The 12146-nt window shown below is 36.4% G+C and overlaps 2 protein-coding genes across 2 annotated transcripts; one reads left to right on the top strand and one right to left on the bottom strand.

Moving 5' to 3' along the window:
• The first annotated feature begins 327 nt into the window (after positions 1–327).
• On the top strand, positions 328–8955 carry LOC124636374 (chymotrypsin-1-like). Its single transcript, XM_047172445.1, has 5 exons — positions 328–472; positions 6541–6772; positions 7154–7388; positions 7839–8012; positions 8477–8955. The coding sequence occupies exons 1-5, from the start codon at positions 421–423 to the stop codon at positions 8621–8623; spliced, it is 840 nt and encodes a 279-aa protein (XP_047028401.1). The 5' UTR covers positions 328–420; the 3' UTR covers positions 8624–8955.
• Positions 8956–9748: 793 nt separating this feature from the next.
• Positions 9749–11818, bottom strand: LOC124636686 (chymotrypsin-1-like). The gene is made up of 5 exons (XM_047172848.1): positions 11764–11818; positions 11271–11541; positions 10710–10968; positions 10313–10477; positions 9749–9946 (listed from the first exon to the last, which is right to left on the bottom strand). The coding sequence occupies exons 1-5, from the start codon at positions 11816–11818 to the stop codon at positions 9788–9790; spliced, it is 909 nt and encodes a 302-aa protein (XP_047028804.1). The 3' UTR covers positions 9749–9787.
• Positions 11819–12146: the final 328 nt, after the last annotated feature.

Below are 12146 nucleotides of genomic sequence, written 5' to 3'. Positions count from 1 at the left end.
ATAAGTTAGTTGATTACCTATTGTCATTTCCGCATTTTACTTATTAATTTAATAGTTAATGTACCCTATTACACACTGAACAAGGCCCATTGTTAGAGATTGCCATTGTTATTGAGTTAGAATAAAAACAAAAGATTTTAATGTAAAACTGAACTTTTATATAGGTAAAAAGTTATACCACGACTGCTTAACGCTACTCAAATGGAGTATAGACTTAGAATTTAAAACAAATTAGAATTAAAAACAATAGTCATGATCTTTGCACCAAATTACCTTTCTATGGCGAACACATTGCGTAGTTGGGTTTTAACAGCTTATCTCCCGAAATTAATCAAAGTTAATAAGATAATTCCTTCGTTGATAATATAAATATGATGCTTTATTGGTTTACAATCAAATTGTCTTCGGGCGTTGTTAAACATGGACTTCAAAACCGGACTTCTGGTGATCTCGCTCCTGGTTGGGTGTATTGGTGAGTTAATACCCTTATTATTTATTTTTATGAAGAAGAAATAAGAGAACCGTTAACTTTAGAAAATCTTTCAGGCCAAAAATTCGTATTAGATATTTTCCTATGTAAGAAAATTGATTTCGAAGGCACTAAACTAAAATACAACTAAAAGTTGTTAGGTGCACCGTGCACCGGGCACGGTGCACTTAACAACTTTTTGTTGGTTTCTAGAGAACGCAGCTGTTTTTATTTACCCACCGACTTCTAGACTGATGCACCTTACCACCGAATAGTTTTTGCTGCTTTTTATTGCGTTTTGAAGTCGGTTTTTATGTAAAAAGTTTTTTATTAGAAGAAATTAATTATAATATACAACTAAACCCTTTAGTTATTTCAAAAACAGTATTAAATCTGTTGCTTGTTTTTTTTTTTTTGTAAACTTTGCTTTTATCATAGTGTGACATCAATAAAAACTTGAATTTTGCTTTTAACTTAAAAAATATTTCTAAATGAATGGCTAGTCATTTTGTAATTAGGCTTTATCGCACGTGTTATTTAAGTAGCCTAACTCAGATTGCAGCAATCGGATTAGATTTATTTGTACATTATCTGATTACGGCTAAAATCAGTGTAGATTTAGTAATCATAATCTCTAATTATTGCATCAATATTTTTCATGAGGAATCACTCATCGAATATTGTTAATGAAAACCTAACAATAGATTGGTATATTGGTGCAGAAAAATTCAAGTTATGTTCCTATTAGTATCTAAAAACCTAGATGATCTTTACATTTTATAAATTAGGTAAGCGTCAAAAAATATAAACAAAGGAGATTTTATTGTCGTAGTCGCTGTTAGTGATCAACATTTACGAAAGATATATTTTTTTTATATTTTAACATCACGAATTACAAAAAAAATACTAAAAAGTTGCAAATAATGTGTAGCTGCTGAAAAACAATACCCAAGGTAAATAAACAGATTATAATAAAATAATTAATTATTGCGTATGCGATTATCTGTCTATCTGTTAGGTACGTGCTCACGTGCCAGTCTCTCATTAGATACGTATCAGAACTACCTAATAATTACGGTACATTAAAACGTACTAGCTAATTATATACGATAAGATATTTAATCGCGATCCTGTAAACAGATTAGGTAAATGGTAGGCATTAACAAAAGAATTGAATGTGTCAATACGCTAATCTAATGTCGTGTCAACCACAAAATTATTTTTTTAATTTAGAGATTAAAATGTTTGAAGACTGGATTGAAAACTATTGAGGTAGGTAACGTAGCACGCTGTGGCACCAGGATCTTGATATTAAATAAAACCGGCCAAGTGCGAGTCGGGCTCGCGCACCGAGGGTTCCGTACAAATTCTGTATAGATAAAAAGTGACTCTCGCCAAACCGTTCAGTTTAGAACAATCACAGTATTCACAGTTATGGTAATTTCGTGAGAGTCAAAATAATTAACATTTTTTTATTTTATTATATAACTAAAATAGTAGGCCAGTACCTTGTAAAAGTTGTTTTACTAAAGTTATTTATTTACATGTTGTAGTCATCATTAAGAAATCTGATTGAAAATAACTAATTATGTCTTGGTCATTGGGCATTTCTGACCCGCTTTGCAAAAAGTGGCGGACACGAATGAAAGTAGTTTTAAATTATGGGGAATAGTAAGGCGTTTCATTCAATATCAATATTTTATTAAAATTCCATGGAGAAGAATGTACAGGATCGTTTGAAGATCATAAAAAAACAAGCAGTTTTTTGGATTGTACAGGTCACAATGACAGTTTTTATTGTTAAAATACTTTTCAAAAAGAAGGAAGATCTCAATTCGGATGACCAGGACCTCATGAGGATCTGGAAACCTCGAGAAATCGAGGGCAACTCTCGAATATTCTAGGCACGCATCAAGTCAAAAACGCGGGTGTATTTTTGAGGGAATTGCGAAACGGTGAAGTTTTGGAGCTGATTTGATTATGGAGACCAAAGAGTATCGAGGGAACTCCTGAACAGTATGCTGCAACTACCACGTGTTTCCTTATAAGGAAATAATTACTCGTATCCATCCCATTTGATCGTTTAAATTCACCATTGAAGTGGGGAAAATATTTGATGTTTAAACATGATTTTCTCTAGATTCCCATGGCTCACGTTGATGCGACCAACGCCATAGTACATCAGAGCCTTATATCATTATACTATGCTATATTTCGTTCATGTCCGCCGTGGGTATGGTTTCCATACTAAGGTGCCCAATGACCTTTGAATGATTTAGAATTTTTCACAGTTTAGAGGCAATTAGATTTAAGAAGTGTTTGATATGAATTTCAACTTTAATATCTCTACGCGTTCATGTGCAAAAAAAGGTAAGTAGTAAGTTTACAAATAATAAAAAAAATATTTTATGTCATGTACTTAAGCAAAAATAATATTTTAATATTTAATGTAACTTCAAATTTCAAATTTATCATTTTCGCAATTTTTCCTTTATCTGTACTATAGGTATAACGTTGCTTCGTGCCGAATTTCAAGATTCTGAGTTCACGGGAAGTACCTTGTAGGTTTTGATTCCCTAGCGTGTGACGGAAATTCGTCTAAGGTGTCGGTATAACTGCTGTATCTTTTGATCGCGTTAACTTAGAAGTTTGATTTTTTCACTACTTAAAGGGACAATAGACCTTGGTATTTGGTATAAATTTCAATTTGATACTTTTATTCGTTCGTGAGAAATAAGGTAGTAAGTTTCATATTATTAAAATATTTTTATTATATTATATAACTAAAAAATAATAGTTTAAAAATAACTAAAAAACACGCTTTTTATAGAAAACCGAACTAAAAAATAGCAAATAAATTTTAATGAATTTAAATTAAGAAAATAGTGTTCAAAATTTCAATAAATATAAATTAATAATAGTGTGAATACAAAAAAATATTTAAAAAAGCGTGGGGTGCTTTTTAAGGTCATATCGAAATGAAAATCACTCTACTCATATCTGTCAATAAAATATTTATAACTATTGACACCATGCACCCCACGCTTTTTTAAATATTTTTTTGTATTCACACTATTATTAATTTATATTTATTGAAATTTTGAACACTATTTTCTTAATTTAAATTCATTAAAATTTATTTGCTATTTTTTAGTTCGGTTTTCTATAAAAAGCGTGTTTTTTAGTTATTTTTAAACTATTATTTATTTTCTACTTTTTAGTTTGGATTATTTATAATAGCTTTTTAATTTTAAACTATTGCACGACTCGTGATGCGAAGCATCAGAGAGTGCTTTACGATCGAATAAAAATTTTCGCCTTATTTTGGCAACTATTTTTAGTATTATAGCCTTGTTAGTTAAAGGAATCAAGATATTTTGCATTTTCTGTTTTTTAGTTTGTTTTTTTTTTTTTTAAGTAGATTTAGTTTTTTTTAAACTATTATTTGTTTTGTAGAATTAAAATTCTCTTTAGTATATAAAAATTTGACAATATTAGAGAAAACGGCTAAAGATAATTATTGGAAATAAAAATTAACAACGAGTCCTGCCTTATCGACTGTTGTTTCCTAGCTAAGCTACTAGGTGATCTGCTGACCTACTAGTACACAAGATGGGGTGATGATAAATAAAACCTCCTCTGTGCACTGTTCTAAGCTGGTATATTAAAGTCTTACATTTTTTTTTGTGAATGGCATCTCGCAGTTCAGCCTAGGAGGCTGTTGACTGCTTAACCGGTCAAATCCCTGTGGATGCCTAGAGTTTAAGGCCTCCAGCCAGGGGCAAAAAAGCTTACAAACTAAGCGACTGCGCTAAGGGCACCCCCTGTGGGGTACGAGCCTCGGCTTAGGGCGTCGCTGACTAACAGCAAAGGGACAGGCTGGATCATGGTTTAAGGGGCGTTTTAACTTTAACGCTCAGCTACGCGGGCTGGCTAAGCAAGGGTCGGGGGGGGGAGACAAAAAAAACATTTTGTGTTAGAGTATCGCTTGTAACGAAACCATAGCGCGCATTTAAACGCGACAACGCCATCTATCGAGCGAGTAGGAAGCATTCAAATGTTAGTCGCAAACATACCATAGTTCATTAGTATACATATAGTTCATTTTCGCCCACCAAGGACGTTCCTTCAGTAACGTCCTTGGTGGGCGAAAATGAACTAAGGATGAACTATACTTAAAAACATTTGAACTACATAATTTGCACTTGTACTGTATACATTAAATTCGAACAAAATTTACACATTATGACTCATATACAATGAATATATACATAATAAATATAACAATTTGACCTTATACTAACAAAGTTTAAATATGAATAACAATATTATCTTAAAATAATTAACATAGATATGGAAAGACAATTTAACAATATTGTGATTTTGTACATTTGATCTAAAAGTAAAGTAGTAAATATTTGTTGTATACTTACTTGATTTTAAACATATGTAAAGTGTAAATTTCTTCTAAAATAACATGCGTAAAACATAAAACTTATTCAACTACGGGTAAAATACATATTTTGGATGTTGGTCTCTTGATGGTTGAGGATTTGGTGCGTAACGTGACGACACGGGTGATATTACGAATAGTTGTCACTATCCATACAAGTGGGAAGTTCTCATCAATACAAAGAATATAAGTCCAAACGAGGTATTTTACATATTCAGTTTATTTGTTTATTTACTCAGTTGTCGAGTTCCCTCGACTTTCTCTGGTCTCCATCATCAGGTCAGCTCCCAACCTTCACTGTTGCATAGGTTTTGTCAATACAAATAATTTAAGCCCAAACACGAGGTTTACATATTCAGTTGTCGAGTTCCCTCGACTTTCTCTGGTCTCCATCATCAGGTCAGCTCCAAACCTTCACTGTTGCAAAGGTCTTGTCAATACAAATAATTTAAGCCCAAACACGAGGTAGTTTACATATTCAGTTGTCGAGTTCCCGGGACCCTCTCTGGTCTCCATCATCAGGTCAGCTCCAAATCTTCACAGTTGAATAGTGCTTTTAGGCGTACACCTGAGTGTCAAGTTTTTACCCTATGTATGCTTACAACTTTCGAAGATTGCCCTCGATTTCTCAGGGTTTCCATCATCAGATCCTGACCTGATGACTATGGGACCAACTGGCAGCTATTCCGAGTCGAACAAAAAAAGAATCACGTAGATCGGTCTATAAACCTCGGAGTAATCGATGTGTATGTGTAACCTCCTCCTTTTTGGGAAGTCGGTTAAAAATGGAATAATTTTATCAAATTAGTGTATTGTCATCGGTCCTCAATAAATCTACAAAGTTTGAACGAAATCTGGCCGTTTGAAGTGGGTCAAAATCGCGCCCAAAGAAGTCGGTTACAAACCTACAAACATACAAACATACAGGTGAAGCTAATAAAAAGCGTGTAAAAAATGTGATTTTCGCAATTTTTCCTATATTTGCATTATATGACAATGCTTCATGCCAAATTTCAAGATTGTGAGTTTACGGGAAGTATCCTGTAGGTTTTGATTCCTTTGCGAGTGTCGAAAGTTTGTTGAAAATATCGACATAATTGGCTGTATCTTTTGATTGGCTTTACTTAGAAGTTTGATATTTTCACAGCATAAAGGGACAACAGACCTGAGTATTTCATGTGAATTTCAGCTTGATACGTCCACGCGTTCTTGAGATAAAGGGTCTTGACAGACAGACAGACAGACAGACAGACAGACAGACGGACAACAAAGTGATCCTATAAGGGTTCCGTTTTTTCCTTTTGAGGTACGGAACCCTAAAAATTGACTCTTGATGTTATTGCGTTAGGGCAATAGGCAATAGCAGAACTCATCTACTCGAATTCGAAAGAATAATATTCAAATTGCTGTTCGAATTTTCCACCAGTTTTAATTACAACTATTGATATAAAACCTCCCTTAACAGTACCTACCCTTTTTCCTTTTTGCTGAATACTTTCTCGTCTCCACGACTCAATGACTAAGTTACGCGAAAGCCTTCTTTCATATTAGAACACTTTTCATCATCAACTTCTAAAACAACAGCAGGATCTAACTTCCAAGTTTTCCCTTCTTTCAGCCCTCCCCGCGCCCGAAGATGACATGTCACGCTTCTTCGACCACACTGACGCGAGCGCTCGCATCGTCGGCGGCACCCAGGCGGCTGTGGGCAGCCACCCTCACATGGTGGCCATGTCCAGTGGCGTGCTGGTGAGGAGCTTCCTCTGCGGTGGTTCCTTGATCACCACTAGGACTGTGCTGACAGCTGCTCACTGTATCGCTGCGGTGTTCAGTGGTGGCTCGCTGGTTAAGTAAGTTTCTTTAAAGTACCTACCTATCTAATTTTAATACGTATTGGAAATCGAATTTCCCCCGGTACTTCTTCTACCTTAGATAAAGCGCCCTTTATATGGTAAAATAAGGGCTAGGAGTTGTAAAATCCATAACTGTTTACAGCTATTTCCAAAGCATTATGTCTATTCTAAGGGGCTAATGTCAAAATTCTATCCCTAGTAAACAATTCAACATAGACATAGATAGAATTTTGCGAACGGCCGTACGCAAGTCTTTTGTTGCCTATTTCTGCTAAACAGTAACCAATTTTTATGTTTAATCTGATAGTGATAGGCATCAACGCTCACTAAGCCAACATTACAACACATCTTTAATCAAACCTAATCATTTCTCCCCAGCTCCCTCCGTGTGACAGTCGGCACAAACCGCTGGAACAGCGGCGGCGTGGCCTACACCCTGGCCCGCAACGTCACACACCCCAACTACGTGTCTGCCACCATCAAGAACGACATCGGTATCCTCATCACCTCTAACAATGTGGCTCTGAACAACCTCGTCAGGACTGTGCCTCTGACTTACGCTCACATCCCTGGTGGAGTTAACGCTAGGGTCGCTGGATGGGGTAGGATCAGGGTAAGTATTTTTTTTTTGTAAATATTTAAATCATGTTCATTCCGAAATCAATATTTGTTTTATTTATCTATCATCATCAATTACATGAATATTGTGATCGTAATGTGCATAAAACAAAGACTTGTGTCTGGTGAAACAATAACTATCTCCGACGAAAAAAGAGATATTTTTGCATTAAGTATAAAGAATAGTCCAAGAGATGACCGCAAAATCTTAATTCATCGAGCTAAGAGACACACGAAGATACCTCGTTTATGTTCCGAGACTTTTGTGGTGTTCAAATTACTATCACTTTAGTTACCTCACACATAAATAAAAAAAATAAAAATAAAAAACTATCAATTTTTAAGATTATCAATAGTTTCCACCCATCAATTTAATGGGATCTTACCACAACATCACATAAACTACCAACCAACATAATCTTCAACACCTAACTGACTCTTCCAGGCTGGCGGTGCCCTCTCAGCCACTCTCCTGGAGTTGTTCCCCACCACCATCGACGGTAACGACTGCGTGGCTCGCGTGGCCCGCGCATCCGTCGAGCTGAATGTACGCGCTCCTCCCGTCGAGCCCCACATCGAGGTCTGCACCTTCCACGCTCCTGGATTCGGAACTTGCAATGTGAGTATTTTTCTGCCTACTACTAATTCTTAAACTGGAAATGTTATCAGATTTGAGCTTTTTGTGGGGACAGCCTCCAAAAGTTGTCTAGACATAGCCACCTCCTTTGTGGTCTTGAGAAAAAGTAGTGCAATATGCCATCTATCAAATCTGGTATGATAATATCAAACGCAGGATTTCATTGGTGAAATTACTATATTCTATTAGTTACCATCAACTTGCATAAAGTGAACGGGATTTACCTCTCACCTCTTTTTTTCTTTCACACCTTTTTCTTGAATAGGTCTGCTATTTCTTATGGTAGAAATATATAACTGGTTTGGTTTAATATAATAATGCATTAAAAACCGTTTTATACATATATAAATCAAGCAGTTTATCATATTTGCTATGTTATGACACCGCCATTGACAACACACCAAAAACCCATCATGGCTAAACTAATCCTATATTTTTTCTTCCAGGGTGACTCCGGCAGCGCTCTGACCCGCGCCGACAACGGCCAGCAGTTCGGCATCGTGTCCTGGGGCTTCCCCTGCGCCCGCGGCGCCCCCGACATGTTCGTCAGAGTCAGCGCCTACCAGTCCTGGCTCCAAGCCAATGTAGTCTAAATAGTCAGACTAAAGGCCCTGTAAATATTCCGATAAAAGGACTCTGGAAACTGCTTAAGACTGCATCTAAGTTTAATGAGAAGAAATAAATGAATTTGGAAAAAATGTTGTGTTTTTTTTTCTAGAGATGTTTTCCGATGTAATTATGGTATGTGTATATTTGACGGCGCTGCCGTGGTAAAGCTTAGATGCAAGAGATGGCACTACTTGTCTACTTGTGTCTACTTGTGTCTGTCTTAGTTTTCGTCGTTGTAGAGTGGCTCGTGATTTGTGATTTTTGACTTGATTATTGTTCCTGACTTTTGGATAGTTTATTACAAGTGTTAACCAAAGTTTTGTGACTGTTATTTCGTACAATAAATATCTCGACCACCTGAAGACGAAACCATTTGACATATCTATACATATAATAAAATGATAGGAAAGTCAAAACTGTACATTGAATATTTTTTTTGAAGAATACTTGGGGGGTGATCCATAATCGATTCTAAACCCAAATATGTAGTTTTTAGAATTTTTGTCTGTATGTCTGTTTGTCTGTATGTTTGTCCCGGATAAACTCAAAAAATACTGCATGGATTTAAATCAATTTTTGCATGACTATTACCTAGGGGCCGGTTCAACACATAGGCTATATATTATCACGCTATCACCTACAGGGGTTGAGCAATAAACGATTAAATAAACGAAAATTCTATATTGCCCACGCAGACGTAGTCGCGGGCAACAGCTAGTTTATTATATATTATATACCTCTGTTTGTGGACACCTAGGTTCACCATAATTAAAAAATAGTAAAAGCCCAGGTCTATCCAAAGCGAGCCAAATATATTAGAGGTCAAGGATTTTGGTAGATACCTACTTCGTTTTTTTTTTTAGCTGTAAGTTTAACAAAAATGCTAAAGAGACCTAACTAGGTAATTATTTCACTATCTACAAAATAATATTTATAACTGAGCTATAAGTCTGACATCACTCTAGAACAATATTATTTCTAGAGTAGGTAGACCTGAGCAGCAGTAGGTACTTTTGTTTGGTTGAAAGATTTTCGGGCATGTAACTAATTACCTAACTCGGTATGATTTACAAAATCTTGGCCGCATACATCAATAAAAAAAAGAAAAATTTGCATAACACATTTAATAACTAATCATAAATCAGTTTTTAATCTTTATACAAGTCCAAGATGGGTTCAACAAAGTCTCGTATACCAGACAGGCGAACATAGACGTCTGGTGCCCCAATGGCGCAGTTGTAGCCCCATGAGACGATGCCGACCTGTTCCCTCGTGCTCACTCTGATGAGAGGGCTGCCGGAGTCACCCTGGAAGGAAAAGGTCGTTATTTAAATCGATAGTCGTGGTGGGCTACTGGGTAAAGAACCAACCTCTCAAGTACTAGTGCGTGGTTTCGATTCCCGGCGAGGCAAGTACCAATGCAAGTTTTCTAAGTTTGTATATACTTTCTAAGTAAATCTTGGACACCAATGACTGTGTTTCGGATGGCACATTAAACTGTAGGTCCCGTCCTCAGAAGCCAGTCTGATTACTAGTGATACCAAAGGTAGTTCCCTTCAATTAAAACGATGGTACTCAGTTGCATTCCGTTAAGACTGGTAGCCTACCCTACAAGGCTAGATGAATGTCAATCTATACCCCTATCGAAAGTTCTTTCAGTAAGGTTTACTCACAACACACATGCCGTGTCCCCTCGAGTGGAAGGTGCATATCTCTATGTCATCCTGTATGGGCGGCGCTCTGGCTCCAGCTATGGCCAGCATCTGCTCCTGGCACTGATTGTGGTCTATTGTGTTCATGTACAGGATCTGAAGATCATCAGGAGTCGGCTGTAGATGCTGGAAGAGAGAGTGACGGCTTTATTAGCAGTATTTAGGGAGTATTTAATCTGGACAATGAATGCCTTCATTCAAGAAGCACAAAAAATTGTGATATTTCAAAAACTTGAAGATGAACTTGGATATGCCAATTGGAATAAGAATGTGATGCATTTTGTTTTTGTAATGCCAACAGATGTCCAAGAACTAGAATGAAGTAATTAGCATAAAGATACCAAATAGCTATACTTACCACAACATTACCCTCAATCCTAGGCCCCGTTCTTCCCCACCCCGTAACTACCGAGCTTACACTTCCCTCCACAAAGTCATACCCCAACTTGACAACCCCTATATACTCCGAGAAGACCAGAGCCTTCTTCAGTTCTAGTATTGCAGCATCATACTTGATGGTATCGCGATCCCATTTCGGATGAACATGTATATCTCCGACTTCTACAGTGATTCCTCCTGAATTCCATTTGTTGGAACCAGTTCGAATGTAAAGATTGCTGTGGGAGAACGAAGATGATGTAGTTGGTATGAAAAGTACGACGCAACCAAGTTGTTGCCTGATCTATAAAAGGTGGGGGCCTCCATGTTGGTAAAGGGTGTCTTCTTTCAAGAATTACGTAGACACCGGTAGACTTAAGGATCACGTCCAGGTATAAAGCTGACATGGCCAAGAAAAACTCATAGGATCTTTACAAAAACCCATATTTTCAAAAACAACAAAGTTAAAAGGGTTAGGCGTTTTCTCCGCAAAAAAATATGCAGATTAGTCTGTTTAGTCTAAATTACGACCATAACTTACTCAATTAATTCCCCGTTGAACGAAAAGACGCAATGAGCAGCAGTCAGCACCAGCTTTTCAGAGATGATGGAAACCCCACAGAATATAGTGCCCGAGGAAATCAAGGCTGCCATGTATGGAGCGTACCCTATAGAGGCTTCTACCCCTCCTATTATGAACGGCTTGGGGTCTGATGGCAGTGGGACTCCTGAAATCAAATTTCTTGTTGTGTCAATACACAGGACTTTACAAAAAGAAATAAAAAAAAAAAATATAAAAAATTTAATGGTGCCTGACAAAATTTTGATAGTAATTCAGTCGCTAAGAAAAGAACAAAATATTACTAGGAGCTATTATAGTCTTCCGATTTTGGACTACTTATGTACCATTTAGAATAGATGCATAACTTTCATAAGTCCAAATAGGTATATTATTTTTTTCAAAGAACATCTTTAAATAAAAATATTTCAGGAAAAAACAATGTAACACTTGTCAAATTATTAAAAAACCGTACCATGAGCCACACCCGCTAGGACCCCAACTAAAATTACAATATTTGCGAACGACATTTTCACAACCCCTTTAGTGTTTAAAACTTGATTAAAACTGTAACGTTTACATTAATATGAAAACTATTTATACAAAAAATTCTATTCTAGTCTGCAGTCGATAATTTTTGGCTGATAAACGTTATTTTTGACAAACCTTCGCCCTTGACAATAAAAACATTGCTTGTTCTACTTAATTAATGCCTGAGAGATTAATTAGTCAACAATTAGAGTAACAAGTTTGTTGCACTTTGCCTAACCTTGACGTCTATGTTTTTGATAAGATGATAATGAATGTAAATAAACAAATGAACGTAGACAGTAGGTAGGTAGTCTTGCAATGGCTTAT

The sequence above is a fragment of the Helicoverpa zea genome, chromosome 14, assembly GCF_022581195.2.
Source record: "Helicoverpa zea isolate HzStark_Cry1AcR chromosome 14, ilHelZeax1.1, whole genome shotgun sequence".
Classification (NCBI taxonomy): domain Eukaryota; kingdom Metazoa; phylum Arthropoda; class Insecta; order Lepidoptera; family Noctuidae; genus Helicoverpa; species Helicoverpa zea.
The sequence above is the reverse complement of the archived record's forward strand: the minus strand, read 5'-3'. Positions and strand labels throughout refer to the sequence as shown.